The sequence below is a fragment of the Nelumbo nucifera genome, chromosome 3 (genome assembly GCF_055504915.1).
Source record: "Nelumbo nucifera cultivar China Antique chromosome 3, China Antique-T2T, whole genome shotgun sequence".
NCBI classification, from domain to species: domain Eukaryota; kingdom Viridiplantae; phylum Streptophyta; class Magnoliopsida; order Proteales; family Nelumbonaceae; genus Nelumbo; species Nelumbo nucifera.
The window spans coordinates 26141722-26167081 of record NC_142651.1 but is presented as its reverse complement, the minus strand read 5'-3'; the positions used below and the strand labels follow the sequence as shown (position 1 = coordinate 26167081).

The following is a 25360-nucleotide window of genomic DNA, read 5'->3' as shown; positions in this document are numbered from 1 at the left end:
ATAAGACTTCAATTCTCATGATATCTCAAACTATGCATACAACATTTTAGTTTATATAGACACACATAATAATTGATGAATATATACATGTACGCATGTACCAAGCGATTTATTCATATTTAAAGCTAATTTACATATTTTATTTTTATTAGTTATATACTTTTTAATATGAAGATTATGCTTCTGATTTTTTTTTTATTTGGGTAAATTGCATATTAATACTATATACTTTGGATGTAGTCTCACTTTATTATTTGAACTTTGAAAAGTGTCATTGTAGTACCTAAAACTTCAAAAAAGTGTCATGTACGACTTGAAAACATTTCAAAATCCCAAAATTATCCTTCAGAAGAACAAGGCACTGTTAATCATCTTCTTCCTCGAGAGTGAACCAAAGTAGCAGTGAGCAAAGTAGACAGCTATGTGGTGTCTCCATTTCTTGTTAGTTGGTACTAAACCAAAGCCATGTAAATGCTAGGTTACCTCAAATGGTAATTTTTGAGGATCAAATGGTAAATTCATTCGACGCTCCATACTCCAAATTAGCCTTACCATTGGATAGATGATTGAGTACTTTAGTATTGAGTATCGAGCGTCGAGGATGAATTTACCATTAGATCCATCAGTGTCTCTATGTTTGGTCACAGTTATGATTTTTTGTTTTGGTCCATAATGGTGCTTTTGTTGGTAATTTTACTACTCACCGTTGGCCCACAATGCCCTTTGATTGTTCATGACAACAAAAAGCAGTTTGGTAATTTTATTTCCCATTGTAACATCTGTTAACGATGCTAGACTAAAGTGGCATTTTTCGGAAGTTTAGGTACTGCAATGATACTTTTCAAATTCAAGGATTAAAATGAGATCATCCCAAAGTATAGGGTAATAATTTGTAATTTATCCTTTTTATTTTGTTTCATGTTTATAACTTTTTCTGTTTGGATTAAATAATATGTATATACATACACAAATTATTTGGAATATTTTATGCATTCAAGGTCAAATTAATTTATTTCATATAATTTTTTATATTTCCTTCCATATATACTTGTTTTACTATTGATAGTTTTTTTCAAAACTTTTAAGTTTGTTTCACACACACATATTGAATTTATTTATAATTTCTTTATACATTTTCAAGTGCAATTTATTTCTATCTTAGTTAATTTATATATTCACTTTTTATTATATTATATTCTTTTTAATATGATATTTTAAATTTTTATTTTATATTTACAACATCTTACATCTAAACAAAATAACATTTTTACTTAATTTACAAATATTATAATATTTTTTTTCAATTAATCAAACTTATAAATAATAATGACTGTTTTATTTATTCACACACACACACACACGTATATAACAAATTGAATTTATTTATAATTTCCTTATACAGTTTCAAATACAACTTATTTCTTTTTCAGTTAATCTATATATTTACTTGTTATCATATTATATTATTATTAATATGATATTTGACATTTTTTAATTTTATTCTATATTTATAACATCTTACATCCAAATAAAATAATACGCTCATCTACTTTATATATATTTTAGTTGTTTTCCAATATAACCTAATTTATAAATGATAATAAACATTTTATTTGAAATTTTATCTAATTTTATTATATTCATATGTTTATTTTTATATATAATCACAACAATTAATTTTAGTTCGTAAATTGGTGTGTTCTATAACACATCATGGGTGACGCAAGGAGATGTCAATACATTGAGAAATATAATAAAGTTGAAATTCTAACATGTACACTTAAGGGAGTATCAAAGAGATATTTATATTATGAGTACTAATGTAGGTCAAATTGCCCAACTTCCCTGTTGGAGGACAACTTGGATGTATAGATAGTGAGGTCGGCAGACCGACCTGTAAGAAACAACGGATCAGAGTACTCGGGGCTTGGACCCAGCCTAGGCACTCTTATGCTTAAGTTAGCCGAGCTAGAAAGCAATAAAGCGAAGGGATTCAAAGAACATGAGAGCTTATGTGTACTTAATCGCACATACCTTGTGAAGGTTTGAAGGTGCCTTTATAGTCTTTGGGGACCGAGTTGCATGTTCAAGATATTTGGGTATGATAATCCTTATTAGTATGCTATCTTCAAAGCAAGTCGTACGTTGTTGTGATGATCCTCATCCATTTCCTCACAAAGCATACGAAACCGAACTCATCACTGCCAAGTAGGCAACGTGTGTGTCGTCATATGCTTCAGAACTGATAAGTGAAACGGGCAGATGAGGTTGGACACGCCACGTAGGACGGTACCTCGGAGGTCAGCTATCCACAGTCCACACAGGTCGCTAATTGCCTAGGTCAAGGAGACCGGTTGGTCGCTTGAGTTGCCTAGGTACACGACCTCAAGGTGGTCTACTCCAAGCTATCGTTGAGCGGTCTGTGAGTCTTCCATAGGTCGATGTCCAATTCATAGAGACCAGTTTTGGCCAGTCTTATCGGACGAAGTCCAGCCACATGTGGTGCTGAAGTGTCATAAAACGGTTCAGATTTGCCACAGGACACAATATTACTAGAGGGTCAAATCGCCCATCATTAAGTACCTTTTAGTTTAAATTATACCCAACCAAAGAAACAAGGTTTGAATTTTGCAGCCATAACAGAAGTATTTTAAAATTTTCATTTGTCCTAATATAATGCTATTTATATGAGGTATACACCTTACCAATTTGAGGCATGAGGCGGTGAGGCGTATGCCTCGCAAAAGTTGAAGCAAGCCTATAAGGCAGTTGAGGCAGGGTGGTTTGGCTCCACCCCGCCTCAACATGTATGCCTTACAATCTTTTAAAACCATGCACTGGCATAATATATCAATATATGATGACCACCCAGCATCCTTCAATTCCAATGGAGGATTTCTGCTACTACTAGGACCGACAAATATAATTTGATTTGCAATAGAATCAGTTAAAATTCAATCTGATTTTCCGCTCGTAACAAAATAAATAAATAAATGAATGGGCAACAAATTCCTCCGCACTGACCAAGCTGGCATCTGTAGAAATGCCTGCCTTTCAAATTTGGTCTAACTATTTCAAATTTGATCGAGTCTCAACCAAAGTCGCAGATCAAAAAACCATGCTAAGAAACTTATCCGACCAAAGTTTCTGTTGATTCATACTTAATTTGTTCAGTTTTAAAAGTGCAATACATAATTGAAGCAACCAACCGGAAAGAGCAGACTGAAGTATCTATTTGGTTGAATCTGTTATTCTTTTGCTTACTATGATACACCCAAGTTCAAATCAGCCCCCCACAACGTCCCACAGCACATTCCCGCTGTGTACTGGGAATATCTCCCGATGATAATATCCGGAATGATGATGTCATCATTGGGAGATGTTCTCAATACATGGCGGGGATGTGCATTGTGGGGGGCAGATTCAGTCTCGATACACCCAACAGCACAAAATTTCCCAACATTAGAATGTTCAACTATCGCTCATGAATGAACCAATGCTACAAACTATTTGAACATTAATCTCTGAAGATATATTCCACGCTATCAAAACATGATAACATAAAAGCAACTACAGATATAAAACCTTGAATTCTTAACCATTGGAAATCACTTTACAAGTTTTCCTGTACCACAATTTGTATTGCTTGTATGTCAAAACTTTTGCCTAATGTAGATTGTTTGCAGTTTCAACCTTGTACACCCTTAATATCTTGTGTTCAAACTGTCAACCAAATACTCCTGAAGCGAATCAAGAGGTAAGTCAGGCAAGACTTGTTCATAGCTTTTATACATTGTGTTTGCACTGTCAATTGGATACTCCAAAGTGAACCTAGTAATCAGACAAGTACCAAGAGCCCCAAAATTAAATCCAAAGTCGCATCCAAATTTGCAAACCAAAGGAATATTTGCATGTTCTCCGCAGAAAACAAGTCAGCCACCCTTCTTTAGGCAACACTAGTAAAAAGTATTATTGCTTTGCAAAATGAGATGTATCACTTCCCAATAAACTGCTTTGATGGAGATAATGGTACCACTGAAAAGATGCATCTATACAGTGACAAGTTTTGCAGCTTTGGATATAACATTATTCTCCTGACCAGATCACGTTATCATGGATTGGTGCTGGTGGGTAGGTGATGATACACTATATTTTGTCAAGTAGAAATTTATAAGTTCTTTCTTACATCACCAGATAATTTGGACAACTTTGGAATATCCATCAAATCTACAAAAGCAAACAGAACTATGCACCTGTATCATCCTGTCGTATAATCCAAACAGCCTCAGTCAGCATCTCCAAGACCATCACTTCCATCTCCTTTCTTGGATATGGGTGTATAATGAGAATTAGGCCTCTTGGTTTGTGCGGCAATTTCAGCATTCTTTCGCAGGACAGCACCAGGAGATGGGTATGGACGTTGCTGAAAGAGAGGACCCTGAAATTTGTGGTACCAACCTAAATGTTAGCATGAATTGTGAACTTGATGCTTTGATCATACCTAGCAACCAGGTTACTGTTGTATGATCTGTAATGCAAGATTCACATACATACGTGTTTGCAAGCATCTCTGTGTTTCCATGTGTACTAAACATGGTTAACATAGAACCCAACAACTGGTGCATTGCAAAGGAACACAAATAATAATAGCATATTTGGAGGTAGTAGCACAAACCCCATCTTGTGTTACCTCAATATTTTATTGTTTAAGAAAAACAAAAAAATATTTCTTTATATTCTTTCATCCTCTTATGACAAACGAAACTTAAGTCTTCAAAAATCATGTTGCCCAAAACTCGAAAGGACAAATTATTAATTAAATAAAATAAAGATGGAAAATGCTTTAAAAGAAAAAAATGCTTTGGTTTTGTTACTTTGTAAAAAGTACAAAAACAAATATTCAATACAGCGAAGAACTATAATAACAGTAATCAATAGAAAAGGCAACTGGATGTCTAAAAAGCCATTAGTAATTGGGCAGACGTTGAATATAAAGAGGACCTAGTGGGAACAAGTTTTCCACTGGAGGAAAATTTTTGCAAAGATTTTGTTCCACATTCCCAATTATAAGTGAAAATAAAGTAGTGACCATATCAATGATTTTCACAATGGATTTTTCTGGAGGCAAGGTTTCTTAGGCTGAAGTTTGCCCATGAACAAAGGAGCACTAAGGGAACATGTTGTCCTATATCAGTAAAAAATAATAACCATATTAATGAACATAACAGTGTATCCTCTTTCCCACATGTGTATGCCTACATGCCAGTATTTGTGTTGTGATCCAAACCAACTATACTTTGGTAGAAAAAACTTTTAGAGACTACAACTTAAAGGTTTGATGTACATTTCTTTAGGAAGCAAGTGCATGGACAGCAAATCCTAAAAATACTAGTATTTAGTATTTAATATGTTTTTTCCTTAAAAAGAAGGTGAAAAAAAAGAGAGGAAAAAAACAACATATGTTGGAGACTGGACTGGTGGTACTGACCTGCCTAGGTATGGCAAGCACGGGGCAGTTGAAAATGACTACCAAAATATTAGATAATCTTTCTCTCTCTCTCTCTCTCTCTCTCTCTCTCGCATGCACACTGTGTGTGTGTGTAATGTGTCTGTGTCTGTGGAACACTGCCTATAAATTTTCTCAATGTTACTGTGAAAGATCAAGGGTCACAAAATGGTATTAGTGCTTTCTATGATTTTCATGTCTATGTTATCCTGCATGCTTTCAAAACAAACTCACCATGGTCAAACTTGTTTCAGAAAGATGTGCATGACATGTTTAGTAAATCATTTTGTCATATGCACTAGACTACAAGTACATCACATACCGTGGCAGTGGTATCTGCTGCTTTTGGCTGTACTCCTTTGAGACCAACTACCCTGTAAAATCAACAACTGATTATAATGAGTCTTGGGCTATCTGCATGTAGCCCAAAAAAAATGTATACAGCATCTGTCCAAAATCTTGGCCATTCTTAAGCTATAAAAGCGTTCTTATTCATGAAATGAATGAAAAAAGTAACCAAACAGACATGCACATGTGTATGTGTGAGAAAGAATGCAAAAATATGCAGCTTCCTTTATGAAGCAATCAATGCTTGAAAGGGAGCTGTACAACATACCAGCCACCTCGAGGAGCATCAGAATAAGAACTTGGATCCATAGGATCTAACTCATCATCCTCGGCCTGCAGACGTCTCCTGTTTTCTCTTCTATTGCCTTTTCCAGTTGGTTTTGAATTGGGCCTAGGATCCAAACTGGAATAAATCAATTCCTTTATCATACCTTCCTGTTTTTTCCTTTTAAATAGTGCATGTTTAAACAAATGAAGGTAAATTTCTATATCAGCAGATACTTTGGCTTCATACAAATAAAACCAAATACAATTAATTTGGGAAATACATATTCAATTTAGTATGCCTTAGGTTTCTTGAATGCATATTATCAATTCTTTTTTTGCTCTAAGTTTCTTTTAACCATTAATAGAAAATTTTCTTGATAGTTGAAAGCAAAAGAAAATTAGAAATATAAAGAAAACAGCAGAACCACCATGAGGTTAAGTCCCATGGCTGGAAAAAGCCCAAAATAGCAATGGTACGAAAGAGATCCCAAACCCTGGACAAGGAACCATGATAAACTAGCCCAGGAGGGAAGAACACCAAATAACACTCTGATTTACTTCCTCCCGAGTTGAGGTGTATGAAAAAATCATTCAATTTATGCTTTGTTAGAGATACAAGAATCACAACTATAGGAGTCACAAGTGCAGCTTTGTTTCATCAAGGTAATGTGTAGCAACAAAGAATTACCCCTCTTCAAGTAATAGGCTTTGCAAGTCTTTGGCGAAGCAACATTTGTGTAGAGAAGATGGGCCGAATGGCCCATAGGCTGTTATTCTATGTTATATTTATGTTCTTCTCTGTAATGGGCCTTATTCTGAGCCCATACTCTTCTATGCTGTGCTTTTGTAATTTCTTGCCCAACCAAGGGCCTCTATTGTAATTATTCAAGAATTAACTTAATAAAATTGTATTAGAGTGTTAGAGGGAGAGTTAGTTCGAAACTCTCATCCTCTAACACTCCTTGCCGCCAGCTCTCTCTCTCTTATCTTCTCCAATCTTCTCATTTGTTTGTTTTTCTGGTTTTCATCTAATCTTACAGTCCCATACTTCAAAGGGCTGTTTTCAACTTGGTATCAGAGCAGGCCTGAGCTTGGCGTGGCTCTCATGTGGGTATAGTCCAGCCGACTGCATGAGGGTGATCCAGAGCTGGAAGTTTAGACTCATTCGCCTGATTCTTGGAGGTCATTGGAGGGTGCCCAAGGCTCTATTCGCTTGGAGAATAGTTCGATGACCAGGAAGAATCAGAGAGAAGGACTGTTCGGCCTGATTTGAAGCTCAAATCAGAGATTTATACAACTGTAAGTTGCTTCAGTTATTACTGGGTTGTTTTTTTCCTGATTTGGGGGGACTGTTAAAGTGCTCAAAACCCCTCTAAATCTGCTCTGCTGTTCAACTGTTGTTGGCCTGATTTAACTCAGAGATTTCTGGGTTAGTTTCTCATCTTGTCGGACTGCCAAGTGGCCGAAACTTGTTTGGACTCAGTGGTACGAGTTTCTACTTCAGTTCAGTTGCTTCTTGGACCTATACGGACTGCTCTTGAAGTGGTTCTTACTAGTTAACAGTGGGGTGTTCACTACTGCATACATATTGTTTGTGCAAAGGCCTCTTAAGTACTGTGGACTGTGTTTTTGCTCTCTTGAGGGCACTTATTGTTGGGAACCTAGAATCCCTAACTAGAAAGGGACTCCAATCGGGGACATAGTGTTTGGAGGTCTGCTGGTTGTCTCTTGAAGGCTGAATCAGGCCTTCTTCTTCTTGAAAGAGCTGCCACCGAACTTGATTCTCACGGCTGTCAGGTCTGAACTGGCCTTGTGGGTGGCTGTGTTTGTTGCTGATTTAACTCAATCTGAGTTCATCAACAATCAGTACACTAGAGGAAGCTTACCAAAACCTTAATTGAAGCCTTTACATGGACTTCTCAGATGTTGAGAGTAAGAGTGTTGCTGAATATGGACATGCTTTGGGAATCCCAACTGATTCTTTGTTGACTGTAACCACAGTTAAACTGGATGGAACCAACTACTTGGCATGGTCACAATCTGTGAAAATTCATATTTGTAGTAGAGGAAAGTGGGGGTTTATCTCAGGGAGCAAGAAGGCTCCCCCAGAGGATGATCCCTCTTATGAGAAATGGATGCAAGAGAACTACACCGTTATTGGGTGGCTCGTGAATTTAATGCAGCCACAGATTTGTCAACATTATCTCTGGATGAACTCAACTAAGGAAATCTGGGACAGTGTTGCAGAAACCTACTCCCAGATACTAAATGTAGCCAGAGCCTATAAACTAAGGAGTGATGTGAAGAATTTAAGACAGGGGGAGAAATCCCTTGCGGTATATTTCTCAACCTTGAAATCTCTGTGGCAAAAAATTGATCTGATAGAGGTTGTGACATGGGATACTTCCAATGATGCAGAAACTTACAGAAAATTGGTTGAAAGAAACAAGGTTTTTGAGTTCCTAACTGGACTAAACCCTGAATATGACATCACAAAACAAAATATTTTGTCCAAGGAAAGTGTCTCATTATCACAAGCATGCTTTGGTCAGCAGTGAAGAGAGCAGAAAACAGGTACAGGTTCAAGGGGTTGGCACTAATGATCACTTTGCAAATATGGGGGTTAAACCCAAAGGAGTTATAGGGGCTCCTGGTGGCACTAGAAAGGAGGTTGTCTGTGAATATTGCAAGAAGCCGAAGCACACCAAGGACAAGTGCTGGAAATTACATCCCAGTCTTGTTCCTGCTCGATTCTAGAAGAAAAATGATAGTAGAAAGACAAGGAGTGCAAATGCAACCACGGGTACAAATGCTGAAGTTGAGTCTGCATGTGCACAGTTGGCGGCCATGAAAGTTGAGTATGAAAAGTTTGGGAAGATGATCAGTCATCTCGAAGGTGTAACTTCATCATCCAACCCTTCAGGAAGTTCAGCCACCTTTGCATTTGCTCACTCAGGTATAAGAGCTTCTGCTAACCATGCAACCACCTCAGGTAATCCTAAGACCCCTTGGATCATAGACTCGGGTGCTTCTGATCACATGACCAACCTTTCCACTTTGTTTGTTCATATGATTTACTTCCTGGTCGTGACAAAATCACCTTAGCCGATGGCTCTCTTGCCTCTATTTCTAGCAAGGGAACTGTCAAGGCTATAGACTCCTTACTCCTATCTTCCACTCTTCATGTACCTAGATTAAATACCAATTTGTTATCTGTGAGTAGCTTAACCAAGTCATTAAATTGTTGTATAACCTTCTTTCCTTCCCACTGTGTTTTTCAGGATCTGGAGTCTTGGAAGGTGATTGGGAGTGGCCATGAAGTGAATAGAATATACTTGCTCGCCACTCCTGGACAATGCCTTGATCATCCTAAGAATGTTGCTTTTGGTTCTACCTCTTCAGAGTCTGTCAGTCGAATTATGTTGAGTCATTGTCGTTTGGGTCATTTGACTTTTTCTGCTTTAAGTCATCTATTCCCTAAATTGTTTAAGGGAATCAGTGTGTCCAGTCTTAATTGTGAATCGTGTCAGTTATCAAAGCATTGTAGAAACAATTACCCTTTGAGCAATAAAAGATCTTCTTTTCCTTTTAATATTGTGCACTCTGATGTGTGGGGGCCTTACCACTTATCTTCTATGGGGGGCTACAGATACTTCATCCTGTTTATTGATGATTTTTCTCGATTCACTTGGATATTCCTAATGAAATCTCGTGATGAAGTTCCAAGACTTGTGAGGCAATTTCATGAATTTGTTTTAACTCAGTTTGATACCAGGATTAAGATTTTCAGATTTGACAATGCAAAAGAGTATTGTGAGAAGAGTTTATCCTTGTGTCTCTCTGACATGGGGGTTATTCATCAAAGCTCCTATGTTAGAACCCCTGAACAGAATGGAGTTGCTAAAAGGAAAAATAGGCATATTGTTGAAATTGCAAGGAGCCTTTTGTTTGCCTCACATGTTCCCACAAGATTTTGGGGTGATGTTCTCACTGCTACCTATCTCATAAACCGTATGCCATCCATGGTTTTAGGGTTTAAATCCCCCTTCAGTCTTCTTCATCCAGACAAGGATCTCTTCCCTATTCCTCTTCGTGTGTTTGGCTGCACCTGTTATGTACACATTCCAAGTGCCCAGAGACATAAGTTTGAACCAAAAGCCCACAAGTGTATCTTCCTTGGTTATTCCCCCACACAGAAGGGTTACTGTTGTTTTGATCCAAAGACTGGCACTCGATATGTCTCAATGGATGTTACCTTTGATGAACTTTCTCCTTTTTATGGTTCCTCTCAGGAAGGACATTGTCCACAGGGGGAGAGTTTGTCACAAGTGTTTGTTCCTCCTCTCCCTGTCCCAATTGAGTCTCTTGATGAGCCTGTGTCCTCACCAAATGAATCAAGGGAGAATCAGTCACTGCATTATCCTTGTCCTAGTGCTCCTATCTCTTTACCTCCTCGTCCTACCTATAATCCCAAGGTGTATCAAAGGCAAAGATCCAGGAATGAGCAGGTTGTTTCCCTTACATCAAGTGAGCCTCATGCACTACCAATCACAGATGAGACAACAGGTGTTGTTTCAACCTCTTTGGAACCATCTTTCCCTAATCTTGATGTTCCCATTGCTGTTAGGAAAGGAAAACGGAAGTACACTGCACATTGCATTTCCAAACACCTTTCTTATGGTCTGCTTTCTCCTTCATACTTTGTCTATGTCAGAAGCTCTTGAGATTCCAGAATGGAGAGATGCCATGAAATTTGAAATGGATGCCCTACACAAGAATGATACTTGGGAAGTGGTGGATTTGCTTGAAGGGAAGGATCCGGTTGGTTGCAAGTGGGTCTTTACCATTAAATCCCAGGCTGATGGGACTATTGAGAGGTACAAGGCCAGACTGGTTGCAAAAGGCTACACACAAACGTATGAGATTGATTATCTGGAGACCTTTGCACCTGTTGCTAAGATGACATCTGTGAGGGTTCTCTTATCTCTGGCAGCTCACTTTGACTGGCCCCTTTATCAGTTGGATGTAAAGAATGCGTTTCTGAATGGTGACTTACATGAGGAGGTTTATATGTCTCTCCCTCCAGGAATGTATGAAAGTGATATGCAAGGAAAGGTATGCAAATTGAAGAAATCCCTTTATGGCCTCAAACAGTCTCCTAGAGCATGGTTTGAGAGATTTAGAGCAGCACTTGTTAAATTTGGTTATGCTCAGACACAGTCTGATCATACTCTTTTTGTGAAGAGAAGTGGATCTCTGGCAGTATATCTTATTGTGTATGTTGATGACATTATTGTGACTGGTAATGATGCCTCAGGAATTCGTGCTCTTAAGTCTTTCCTTCGTACAAAATTTGAGATTAAGGACCTGGGGGAGTTGAGATACTTCCTTGGCATAGAAGTTGCTAGATCCAAGGATGGGATTCTTATCTCCCAAAGGAAGTATGTCCTTGACTTGCTCTCTGAAACAGGGAAGATGGGTGCTAGACCAGCTGCAACTCCTATTGATATGAGTCACAAACTTTCTGCTTCAGATGGAACATTGTTGGAAGACAAAGGGGTCTTTCAGAGACTTCTTCGGAAACTCCTGTACCTGTGCATGACTCGGCCAGATATTGCATATGCTGTCAGTTGTATTAGCCAGTTCATGCATGCTCCCCGAGATACTCATATGGCAACTGCAGAATGAATTTTGTGTTATTTGAAAGGCTCTCCAGGAAAAGGAATTCTGTTTACCAAGCATGGCCATCTGAAACTTGAAGCCTATACTGATGCTGACTGGGCTGGAAATATTGATGACAAAAGATCTACTTCAGGGTATTGCAATCTGGTGGCTGGTAATGTTATCTCTTGGAAGAGCAAGAAACAATCAGTTGTGGCCCGATCCTCAACAGAAGCAGAATACAGAGCCATGGCACATGGAGTCTCTGAACTGTTGTGGCTAAGGTCATTGATGGAAGAACTTGGGATTGATCATGACAAGCCAATGATGTTGTACTGTGATAATCAGGCTGCCATCAACATTGCTCACAACCCAGTACAACATTGATAGAACTAAGCATATTGAGGTTGATAGACACTTTATTCGAGAAAGAGTCTCTTCAGGTGAAGTGTGTCTTCCATTCATCACTTCTGAAGGACAATTGGCAAATTTTCTCACCAAGGGCATTCCCAAGGCAAGGCTTCTACATGACACTAGCAAGCTGGGCATGATTAACATCTATGCTCAGCTTGAGGGAGAGTGTAGAAAAGATGGGCCGAATGGCCCATAGGCTCTTATTCTATGTTATATTTATGTTCTTCTCTATAATGGACCTTATTCTGGGCCCATACTCTTCTATGCTGTGTTTTTGTAATTTCTTGCCCAACCAAGGGCCTCTCTTGTAATTATTCAAGAATTAACTTAATAAAATTGTATTAGAGTGTTAGAGGGAGAGTTAGTTCAAAACTCTCATCCTCTAACACTCCTTGCCGCCAGCTCTCTCTCTCTCTCTTATCTTCTCCAATCTTCTCATTTGTTTGTTTTTCTGGTTTTCATCTAATCTTCACAGTCCCATACTTCAAAGGGCTGTTTTCAACTCTGATTTACTTCCTCCCGAGTCGAGGTGTATGAGAAAATCATTCAATTTATGCTTTGTTAGAGATACAAGAATCACAACTATAGGAGTTACAAGTGCAGCTTTGTTTCATCAAGGTAATGTGTAGCAACAAAGAATTACCCCTCTTCAAGTAATAGGCTTTGCAAGTCTTTGGCAAAGTAACATTTGAAATAGGATTCTGAAAGCCCAAGGCATTGATTAATTTGGTATGCGCCTGACAGAGGTCTCATTTAGTTGGAACTTACCAGACTCGCTGGTATTAGAGAAAGGAACAAGAATAAGGTGCAATAAAAATCAAAATTTCATTATGGGATTTTGTTTTGGTTAATAAGGATATGTGATGGATGTTTAGACAAAAAGAAGTGCGTTCATCCAGTACTGTGCAAAGTCCTACATCATACACAAAGCTCTATGGTAGTAAATGTTACTGGATTCTAACAGTTTTCTGAAAAACAATAAGTTACTCGAAAGCTTATTTTATTGAATTTTTTATCAGTTATTTTATTGAAAAGTTCAATCCAGTCCCTTCAAACTTTCATTAGGTAAAGAGTTTTTTTTTTTCTTGGCTAGCAGGATCTTCCTTACATATGCATGAATGTCTCTAGAAAACTAACAAGATTGCTGAAAGTGTGACAAAGGAAAGTTAACTTTCTAATATCTTATCTCTAAGAAAGATTTTAATCATCTAAGAGGGTGAGGGAGGAAGGGAAGGCACATAGTTGCAAACATGTCAAGTACTTGGGACAGCATTAAACAAGCCGGCACAAGTTGCTCATACAACCATAACCTTCCATCCAAATTTATGTAACAAAGCGAGTTACATGCCTTTGCTTAAAGGGCACTTTGTTTTGAGCTTCTTTTTTAGTTGCAGTAATCCCAGTTTGTGACTGATCGGTTGAACCATGTGCCAAGTATTGTTGAAAAGGAAGATTAAGAACCCTGCACAATTAAAATAGCACCTATAAGCAAAGATAACAAGATAATAAAATAATGCCAACTTATATATAGCTCTGGTCATGGTCAGAGCTCTATCACACATATAGAAGGAACCAAGTCAAGTTAAAAAAGCAGGAATCTTGATTGCAGGATTCTGAATCTGATAAGAATTAAGCAAGATTACTGCAATAAACAATAATTAAGTAATAGCATGCCCCGAAGAATTAAGCAAGACTTATTTTCCTATATCAGTATTCACAGGAAATCTATCCATATTGTTTAGGCTTTCTGCAGAATCTTTTTGGTTTATGAATATGCAACTTGTCTTCAATACGAAAATACGTGGCTTGAGGATCCATCCCTTAAGGAAAGGTTAAAGACATGGTGGGAAGATATCAGAGTCCAAAGGAGAAAGAAAATATGGAGATTCTATAAGAAGCTAAACTTTCTGAAAGAGAAAATAAAGGCTTGGAATAAAGAGAATTTTGGAAGAGCTGAAGAGATCAAGCAAGCACAAAAGTTGGAAAGAAGATTCTCAATGGAAGAAATTAAGGAAGCAATCTTCACAATGGACACGTCTAAAACCCCCAGCCCAGATGGTTTCTCTATGGCTTTGTACCAAGAGTGTTGGGAATTCCTTAAATAGGAGCTTTTGGAAGTATTTAATGAATTTTACTTTAAAGTGCAAATTCTCTTGGAGCAAATGCCACCTTTATCTCCTTAATCCCAACAAGAAAGAGGCATTCTCTCCAAAGGATTTTAGACCCATAAACTTGATAGCGAGTCTTTACAAGATCATTTCAAAGGTTTTGGCTGAAAGTATTTAGTAGGCCCTGCCCTATGTCATATCACTATTCCAAGGGGCTTTTGTAGAAGGCAGATTATGGACTAAATCCTAATTGCAAATGAATGTTGTTGTGGAAAAAAGAAAAGTAGATCAAAGGGGTTGGTTTTTAAGCTGGATCTAATAAAGCCCTATGATTTAGTTGATTGAAAATTTTAGCTATAAGTCCTAGAAAAATTAGGTAATAGAGTTAGATGGAGGTCCTAGATGAAAGGTTGTGTTAGCTCAGTCCATTACTCAATCATTTTTTTTTTGTCAGTAGTCCATTACTCGGTCCTTATAAATGGGATAGCAAAAGATTTCTTTCCAGCTAAGAGAGGAATTAGATAGGGAGACCCTTTATCTCCTTTCCTATTCACCTTAGTGGCAGAGGTGTTGAGTGGTATTATTGTGACTACAGATGCATAAGGTCTTTATTAGGGGGTAGAGAATTGAAAGTAGTAGTTTCCCACCTCCAATTTGCTGATGATACAATTTTGTTTTGTGAGGATATTGGTTTAGAGATGGTGAGTCTCAGAGGAGGTAGAGAAGAGAAAAAGACAGCAAATGTTGGGTATTTCTCCCCCTCAAATTGATGCCTGGGAATTAGCATCAATTTGTCCATAAGAAACATGTGTTGGGCACGAGTCATAGCCTTCATCAACATGTGTTGAGGCTTCTGGCTTTCACTTGGCAGCAAAGCTCACATTATACTTTTTTTTTTTGAAAAGGTAAAGTATTGTATTCAGTATCCAATTTCACTGTCATAAAAAAACAGACATTTTGGCTTTAAAGACTAAAAATCACATTCCTAAATAGTGCATTAACTTATTCATTTTGCATCAGAATTTTAACAATTTTTCCATTAATCTTCCAATTGAGCATGTTCAAATAGAGATAGTTTTGAGAAGTTTTCTTCATCCACATGTCTTGAAAAAAAAATTGAGGGAACTAGTTTATTTTGTTCCCATTACAAATTCAATTAGCCTATTTTTTATTTTCTTTCTTTCTTTCTTTTTTGATCAGCAGAAGAATTATTTTATTATATTTGGTTTCTTCTTTTATTTTATGATGATGGAAATGATCACTAGTTGGCATATCTTGCATTGCTATCAGTTTTGAAATGACTTATTTATTCATTTGGTTTGTATTGAGTAGAAATTATTACTTTCTACTTTTAAATTAGATGTGACTGGGGGTTAGGTCTTTCTTTTAGTCATGGATTGCACCTCTTTGATTTTATTATTCATCAATTTATGAACAAAGAGAAACATATACATAGTTTACCTGATTCAGAAGTTTAAAGGTCTACATAGTTTACCTGGTTCAGAAGTTTAAAGTTAAACTTGGACTATATCATCCACCACTTACATTGTACAAGTGCTGAAGTTACTGAACTACTTATAAGATGACATGGAAAACAAATGTGTTAAAATCAATTCAAGTTCGATCCCCATTTATAATTGCAGTAGGTTCACAACTCAGTTAAAAATTGACCTTCTATCTAATTGTCAGGATAAAGTTACAATTTTCATAATAGGTTAGAGCTTCAAAGAAGTTCAAATGAAAGGATTATCTTAATCCATGCAAAGTACCCCTTCAAAATGTACCTTGTGCAGTGATTGCAATATCCCCATGTCTGAACCAGGCCAAGTCCCCATCCACCACATCCCATGCATCTCTTTAGCATAGATGATTGATCATCTGCCTCAGCATGTTGTGAGCTGGTTGCTAATGAGGAATCCGGCCATTCCCATTGTGAAACATGGGTCTTTGTGTTATAGTAATACTTCTGACCTGTGAATAAAAATTAAGCTTCAATAAGTAGGACAATCTTATGCATGGAGTGAAATTAATTTTGTCATTATAATTTCCTCCTTACAGTGCATGCTCATCAGAATATAGCTTGAGTTTGATGATCTAAAAGACAATATTTATATGGCCTGTTTGGGCATCCAACTTGGTTTACCAAAATTTGCCCCATGTTTGCATTGCATTCACGTAGGGTAGGTAGATCCAGTACCACCATCCACCACCAAAACCAGGTTTTGCCTTAGAAGGAGCAGGCCAACTAATCTTGGGTAAATGATAGGGGCCTCCCTTGTACTTGGGGGTGTAAAACTCAGCCCCCTTTACTATTTTTTGTGACACTCAGCCCCTTAGGGCTTAGCCTTTCATATCATGATGAATAATCCCTTCTGTCACCAATCCAACAAAGTTTTGACAATATTATATCCATGATGTAAGATATATGTTATATGCGTTCTTGGTATTTTTAAATACTTAAAAGGCCTTTGTCTTGCTTTATTGGACAATTTTCCTTTTTGCCAATTTAGCTCCATTTAATATTACTGAAAGAAATATTTCTGGTCAGGACTTCTAACCAAAGATCTAGACCATTGAATTCATGCCTCAAGATCAGTTAATTAATCTTGAAAATCCAAATGATGTGCAATGGTTTCAAGTAATTTGCCATGTAAGTGGTATAGTAAATGATAGGCCGAATTAACCCAAAGATCTGGACCATCAAAGTAGTTTATTAAGATCAGTGCATTAATCTCAACCCTCCTAATGATGTACCGAGATTCAACTAATCTAGGCCATCCAAAAAAAAAAATGTACCAAATCAACAACAAAAAAAAATCTAGGCTATCAAAGTTCTCTCCTAAGAATAAAGTTTCAATTAAAGAACCAAAGTTTCAATTAATATCAGCTGTTCAATTAAAGAACCAAGGTTTCTAAAAAATATAAGCCAAATAAATCAAATATCCAGATCATCAAAATTGCTTCCTGACCTTAGTCAATAAATTGCATCCATCTAAATGATGTATCAACTTGCAATCCAAATAAGGAATTAATCAACCCAACTGTCGAGGTCAGGAAAGTGATATCCTTATATCAGTGAACTAAACTAAACAATCCAATCATTTAGAAAAAAATCTCAACCATCCAAGTGGTATACCAAATTCTCAACTAACCCCAAAATCTAGGCTACAAAGTGACTTCCTAAAAGCAAGGAATTAATCTTGGCAATCCAAGCAACATACCAAGATTTCAACTAAATTTGGCCATTCAAGTAAAGCCCCAAATTTTCTGAAAAATCTAATTCCAAATAAAATAATGTAGAACATAAGCCAAAGACCTGGACCATAAAAAAGGTCTCATAGGATCAGTCGATTAATCACAGCCATCCAAATTATGTATAGTGATGAGGGATCCCATGGGCGTAGATATGGAAGATTCGGGTCCTATTTAAAATTTCTTCCTCTGGACAGCTGTGGGTGACAGAATTTGACTATTGACCATATGGTGATTAAAGGCATGGCTCTTAAACAACATCCACAGCTTATGTGGGATGGAGCAGGAGTCTATTAGCCACCTTTTAATTCACTGCAGGTTTACTCGCCAGAATTGGCATCATTTCATGCAGCTATTTGGAAGAACTTGGATAGCTCCCTATAATCTGCCTATTTTGCTATCTGCCTGGATAGTTAGTGGATTCTGGTTTAGAGGCAAATTCTTGTGGATTTGCCCTATCTGGGCTGTGTGGAAAGAGAGGAATATTTGAAGCCAAGTCATCTCCCCCTTAAGTGGTTATTGGCAAAATTGAGTAGTTGCTCATGTGATGGGAGGGAATTTTGAAAATGTTTTCTGCTACTTCTATGGACAGTTTTAGGAATCAGAGGAGGGAGATTAATTTTTTATGTATCTCTGGTTTCATGTATAGCCTTGAGGGTCTCTCACCCTCCTCAACTAACTTAGCTCATCTATATGAGATATCAAATCAAGCCAAAGATCTAAGCCATTAAAGTGGTCTCCTAAGATCAGTGGGTTAAGCTTAACCATCAAGTGACACCAAGATTTCAACTGATCTAGGCCATCCAAATGATATACCATCAACCCAAATATCAAGGCATCAAAATGGTCTCCTAGAGCAATGGATTAATCTTATTCATATAAATCATTTACCAAATCAAACCAATGATCTAGTTTGTCAAAGTGGAAGCATAAATGAATTGATGGATCTAAGCCAGCTAAGTAATGTATAGTTTTGCATGGTAAAATATATGATCGCTGTCACTAATAAAAATCTGGCATCACCACCATCACCACCATGGAAACTATCATGTTATTGAAACAATTAATAGAAAAGCCTAGAAAGAAGAAGAGAGATCTTCATATAGTAGTTATTAATATAGATAAAGCAAAAGATAGAGTTCCTAGAGAGATAATATGGTGGGTTTTGGAAAAGACAGGATGAGAAAATAGGTATAGACCTAATTAAGAACAAGTATGAGAGTGCGACAACCCATGTTAGAAAACCAGTGGGAAAGAAATCAGAGTTTCCAGTTATGATGAAACTAAAGAAGGATTAAATTCAAAATTAGATTTATGGACAAATACCTTAGAAACAAGAGGTTTTGAAAGGACTAAAACATAATAATATATACAATTTAAATCATTAATATGAGTGGAAATCAGGATACTCTTAAGATTGGAGACCAAGAGATATCTCAATGTGGCCTCTACCATTACCTTGGTACAATAGTCCATAACAAGGGAGAGCTTGAGGAGAATGTCAACCATAGAACCAGAGTAAGATGGGCAAAATGGAGTAGTGCATCCAAATTCTTATGTGATAGGAGAATACCACTTACTAAAAGCTTAAAAGGAAAAGTTATAAAATGATTATAAGGCTAGAAATCTCATATGGAGCAGTGTTGGGGAGTCAAGAAACATGTCCAAATGAATGTGACAAAATGAGAATGTTTTGATGGATGAGTGGGAAAACTAGAAAGGATAAGATTAGAAATGAACTTGTAAAAAGGAACATAGGAGTAACTCCAGTAGGTGATAAAATGAGGAAAGTAGACTAAGATGGTTTGGTCACATGCAGAGAAGACCATCTACAGATTGGTAAGAAGTGATCTGTTATAAGTTTAAGGGGCTACAAGACAGTTGTAGATCCCACCTGCAATAATCTGAAATAAAATAGAAATTAGAAGGGAAGAAGATTGAAGAAGATGGAAGAAAAAGAAACAATGGAGGAAGAAGATGGAAGAAATGGGAAGAAGGAAGAGAGTAGTTCTAACCTCTCTCCTGTCCCCCAAAGTAATCTTTTATTCTTTAATTGTAATGTGAGAACAATTACATGAATACCCTTAGTAGGGTGGCCAGCACTCAAAACAATAATAAAAGTTAAGAAAACAAGCCCATAACTAAGGACCACTACTCATAAAAATAAAACCAGTGTTGTAAAAGGCATGGGAGGCGTACGCCCGGAGGCGAGGTGCTCCCAAAACACCTTGAGGCGTATGCCAGAGGCGCTGGCACCTCTGAGGCGTACACCTCAGGTGCGCCTCTTGCACTTTTTTCATGAGGCATGCTAGAGGCCGTATGCCTCATGCACATCTTATACAAAAAGACAGAAAAAAAAAAGAAAAAAGAAAAAAAAAGGAAAGGAAAGGAAAAGAAAGGGAAGGGAAAGAAAAAGAAAGAGAAGAAAAAAAGAGAGAAGGAAAGTGTTATGATTCGGCCGGCCCTAGAATTCTATCTGTCTGAGATCGGTTAGGTAGAAAGAGGTAGAAAGGTGGAAGAAAGAGAGAAAGAGAGAAGGGGAAATTCTGGTTCGAACTGGAAGTCTCAACCTAAACCTCTCCCAGTCGGCCAGACAGAACTTATATTATTAAAAATGATTGAAAAGACATATGTGCCCTTATTTAAGTTAGGAGCACTGGTTCCAACACAACATTACAGATCAGCAACATTAATCTAGGTATAAAGACAGAAATACCCCTACGCTAACACTCCCCCTCAAGCTGGTGAGTATATATCATATACTCCCAGCTTGTTACATATGTAGTCCACTCTTCCCCGACTCAAGCCTTTTGTAAATAAGTCAGCCCACTGATTTCCTGTATTAACATGTGTAGTGTCTAGTTCTCCATTCAACACCTTCTCCCTCACAAAGTGGCAGTCAACTTCAATGTGCTTGGTTCTTTCATGAAACACCGGATTAGAGGAAATATGAACTGCAGCCTGATTATCACAATAGAGCATCATTGGAGTGTTGATGTTGTACCCTACTTCCTGTAGAAGGTTCCTAAGCCACACTAATTCACAAGCGGTGTGCGCCATAGCCCTATATTCTGCTTCTGCACTGCTTCTTGCCACAACCGTCTGCTTCTTACTTTTCCACGTCACCAGGTTACCTCCCAGGAAAGTGCAATAGCCTGTAGTAGACCGCCTATCAGACATAGAACCGGCCCAGTCAGCATCAGAATACCCTTCTATTTCAAGTTTTCCGCCACTCTTGTATATCAGACCGCGACCCGGAGCCCCTTTTAGATACTTCACAATTCTCATAACTGCATTCCAATGAGGAATCAGAGGTTTTCGCATGAACTGGCTTACCACACTAACCGCAAATGAGATGTCTGGTCTAGTAATGGTTAGGTAGTTCAGTTTACCCACAAGTCGTCGGTATCTGCCAGGGTCTTCAAACACTTCACCCATATCACTGCTTAGCTTGGTATTTGTGTCCATGGGTGTTTCAGCTAGTTTGGCACCCAACAAGCCTGTTTCTTCTAGCAAATCAAGCACATATTTTCTCTAGAACAGGTTAATACCATACTTGGATCTTGCTACCTCTATCCCCAAGAAGTATTTCAACTTACCAAGATCCTTTGTCTGAAAATGATCTTGCAGATAAGTCTTCAGCCTGTCAACACCCATGTTATCATTTCCAGTAATAACAATATCATCTACATACACCACCAACAATATTTTTCCTCCCGGAGAGTCATGACTAAATACAGAATGGTCAACTTTGCACTGTTTCATACCAAACTTCTTTACCACCTCACTGAACCTACCAAACCATGCTCGAGGAGACTGTTTAAGCCCATATATAGCTTTCCTTAGTCTGCACACCTTACCATCCTCCCCCTGAGCAACAAACCCTGGAGGTTGCTCCATGTAGACCTCCTCGAGTAAGTCACCATGCAAAAAGGCATTCTTGATATCAAGCTGATATAGTGGCCACTCATACATGGCTGCAAGAGAGATCACAACACAAACTGACCCTATCTTAGCAACCAGTGAGAAGGTCTCTATATAGTCAATACCATAGGTTTGGGAGTACCCTTTTGCAACCAATCGCGCTTTCAGGCGTTCAACACTACCATCAGGCAGATACTTAACCGTATAAACCCATTTACAACCAACAACTTGCTTCCCAGGAGGAAGAGAAGTGAGGTCTCAAGTATGATTATGATGAAGGGCAGAGAGTTGTTCTTCCATGGCTTGGCACCACCCTGGAGAGGCAAGGGCTTCCTGGACATCCTTAGGGACAACAACTGATGATAACAAGGTGACAAACTGGCGATGGGAAGCGGAAAGGTGAGTAAGTGAAACATAATTAGAAATAGGATGAAGGGTGCAAGTGCGTTTACCTTTCCGCAAAGCAATGGGGAGGTCAAGCTCAAATGCTGAGTGCGGGTCTGGTGCCGGATCCGTCGACGGAGATGTAGCCAGAGGAATAGTAGCTGGTACGCGTGGGCGATGTGTATACACATGACGGATAGGTGGGCGTTCAATAGGTGGTGGCACCGGAGGCAAGGGTTTGGTCACAACTAGAACCAAGGGAGGAGGGTCGACAACGGGAAGTGGAAGAGGAGGAGGTGATAAGGAGGTAGAAGCATCACCGGACCCCAAAAAGAACGGAGTAAACTCAAAGAAGGTGACATCAGCACACACAAAGGACCGTCAAGAACTAGGATGGTAACACCTATACCATTTCTGGGTCCGAGAATAGCCAAGGAAGATGCACTTAAGAGAACGGGCATTGAACTTGTCATTCCCGAGACCCAAATTATGAACGAAGCAGACACACCCAAATACCCTCGGCATAAGAGGAAACGAAGACAAAGCGGGAAACAAGACCTGAAACGGAGAATAACCATCAAGGATGAACGTGGGCATCCGATTAATCAGAAAGCACGAGGTAAGCACTGCATCACTCCAAAAGGGTTTGGGAACATGCATGTGATGCATGAGGGATCTTGTTGTTTCTAGGAGATGGTGATTCTTTCTCTCAGCCACCCCGTTTTGTTGTGGGGTGTAGGTATATGAGGTCTGATGTATAATGCCGTGTTGGTCCAGGTATTCTTGAAATCATGAGGATAAATATTCGCGGCCATTATCAAAACGGAAAACTTTGATGTGGGTACCAAATTGGTTACGAATCTCAACATAAAATTTCTGAAAAATGGTAAATAATTCACTTCTTTCTTTCATTAGATAGAGCCACGTCATCCTTGAAAAATCATCTACAAAAATGACAAAGTATCTGTATCCATTATATGACATCACTTTATAAGGACCCCAAACATCTAAATGAATTAAAGAAAAAGGACTCGACACACGGCTATTAACCCTAGAACTAAAAGGAACACGATGGTGTTTCCCAAACTGACACGACTCACAATCCAAAACAGACAGCTGACTCAAGGACGAAACCAAAGACTTCAAGACTTTTAGCGACGGATGACCAAATCGACAGTGCCACTGGAGAGGAGAAAGGGATGACTGGAGAGCTGTTGAAGTTCTACCACCACCACCGTCAAGATAATACAGTCCACCAACTTCATGCCCTCCACCAATCTTCATCCCCGTCTTGAGATCCTGAAAAACACACATAGAAGGATAAAAGGTAATGGAGCAGTTAAGTGATTTGGTCAGCTTACTGACAGACATAAGATTAAAAGGCAATTTAGGAACATACAAAACTGAGGAGAGGGATACAGGATCTAGGTCAACATTACCAACACCACAGATTGAGGATGTGAAACCATTAGCAAGGGTGACAGATTGTGATGTTGAGCAATGAGATAAGGAAGAAAACACACCTGGAGTTCCAGTCATATGATCGGAGGCTCCAGAGTCAATGATCCAGGGATTGGGTGTGGATGCTAGACAAGCCATACCTGAGTGAGCGAAAGTCGTCGTGTTCTGCTGTGATTGGATAAACCTCTCATATTCATCACGGGGAACACTCACCATCTCCTTCACAGGACCATCTGTGGGTGTAGGAGGTATCTGATCAGATGAATGATTCTCCTGTCTTGGAGCTTGAGTCACCGGTTGCAGCAAGATTGGCCCAGGTTGAGGGTGGACCATGTAGATCATAACAATAGTTAATGGTATGTCCATCCATACCACAATGAGTGCACTTCCTCGGGCCTGAGCCACGTCCTCTACCACGAGCTCCCCTTGAATCTCTGCCCCCAATATGACCACCACCACGATTATAAGTAGGCCCACCATTGCCACTTCGGCCATACACAGAACCACTACCACCACCATGGCCAGACTGAGCTCCCCTAGCTCCACCTCTAGTACCACGACCTCTCGATACAGTAAAAGCAGATCTATCTGAGATATTAGAGTTCTCAGTAGATCCGATAGAGATCCTCCGGAGTCGAGCAAATACCTCTTCTAAGGAGGGAAGAGCTGATCCTCCTAATATCTGAGCCCGTACTGGTTCATATTCAGACTTCAGTCTCACCAAAAATCTAGTCACATCAAGTTGTTCTCTCTGTTGCTGCTAAATCTTGACATTAGAAGTGAGAGGGTGACAGACATTCAACTCATTACGTATGTTTCTCATATTGGCATAGTACTCCTCAAGACTCTGATTGCCCTGTTGCAGGTTAAAGTACTCTTGATACAGCTGATACACTCTGGTTGTATTGTCCTGACCCGAATACAATTTCTTCGCATGGTCCCGCACATCTTTGGCAATGTCAAGAAACATGAAGTTTACACTAATCCTGGGTTCCATATTATTCCACAACCATGTGATGATCTGAGCATCCTTTTGCTCCCAGTCTTCATACTCGTGAGAGTCAGTGGAGGGTTTCTCCTCTCTTATGTGTTTTACCTTCTTCTTTGCCTTCAGAAAGACTTCGGCGGATTTAGCCCAAGGCACATAATTCTCTCCATTTAGTTTAATGGAGGTCATCTGAACATTCAGGTAGTCTGTAGGCACCATCACACTAGGTTTACAATCACTGTTATCTCCCATTATGTTATCATCGATTCTGCTCACTTGCTGAATTCTATTACCACTGAATTCTGCACACTGCACACAACTAGATCACACCTATCACACTGGTTTCAGCACTTGTTGCTGAAAAGTGTGCTCTTTACACCACAAGCCCTACTCCTACGACTACCTGAAATCTCACCACTATATGATCATAACTCTTCTTTCGAAATACACAAAAACCAGCATAAACCCTAGCACATTACTGTCTGAAACCCTAGCATATGGTCTGAAACACACTTCCTATTTGATCATAACAGATATCATGCACTAAGATCTCTTACCTTATCACTGAAGTAACAACCACACGAGCAGGAAATCAGTCCACACACGACAGCCACTACACCACACAGATCGGCCCTCTATTCTTCATCGATTAGGGGAGGGCGATCTTAGAAACCACAGCAACCGACCACACACGACCTGACTAGAGGCATAGAAACCTCCAAGGGAAGAGGGCGATCACTCCTTTTCAGCCCTTTCCCTTATCTCCAGGCGAATGCAGAAAAAAAAGGGAGAAACCCTAGATAGGGTGCGTAGAGAATAGAAATCTAGGCAGATTCAATCAGCTCTGATACCATGTTATGATTCGGCCTGCCCTAGAATTCTATCTGTCTGAGATCGGTTAGGTAGAAAGAGGTAGAAAGGTGGAAGAAAGAGAGAAAGAGAGAAAGAGAGAAGGGGAAATTCTGGTTCGAACTGGAAGTCTCAACCTAAACCTCTCCCAGTCGGCCAGACAGAACTTATATTATTAAAAATGATTGAAAAGACATA

The 25360-nt window shown here is 38.8% G+C and overlaps 1 protein-coding gene across 5 annotated transcripts in view; it reads right to left on the bottom strand.

Annotated features, from left to right (window-relative positions):
- Window positions 1–3577: 3577 nt before the first annotated feature.
- The window catches only part of LOC104596944 (WW domain-containing protein), a 92996-nt gene continuing 71213 nt past the window's right edge, over window positions 3578–25360 (bottom strand). For 3 of the 5 annotated variants that reach the window (XM_019199841.2, XM_088900445.1, XM_088900446.1), the window contains 5 exons: window positions 16089–16275; window positions 13545–13658; window positions 6123–6257; window positions 5829–5880; window positions 3578–4438 (listed from right to left, as the gene is read on the bottom strand). In XM_019199841.2, coding sequence (XP_019055386.1) covers window positions 4286–4438; window positions 5829–5880; window positions 6123–6257; window positions 13545–13658; window positions 16089–16275 — 641 coding nt within the window. In that variant the 3' untranslated portion in view covers window positions 3578–4285. The remainder of the gene's footprint in view (window positions 4439–5828; window positions 5881–6122; window positions 6258–13544; window positions 13659–16088; window positions 16276–25360) is intronic. The other 2 variants (XM_010258459.3, XM_010258536.3) reach the window with 2 other exon arrangements.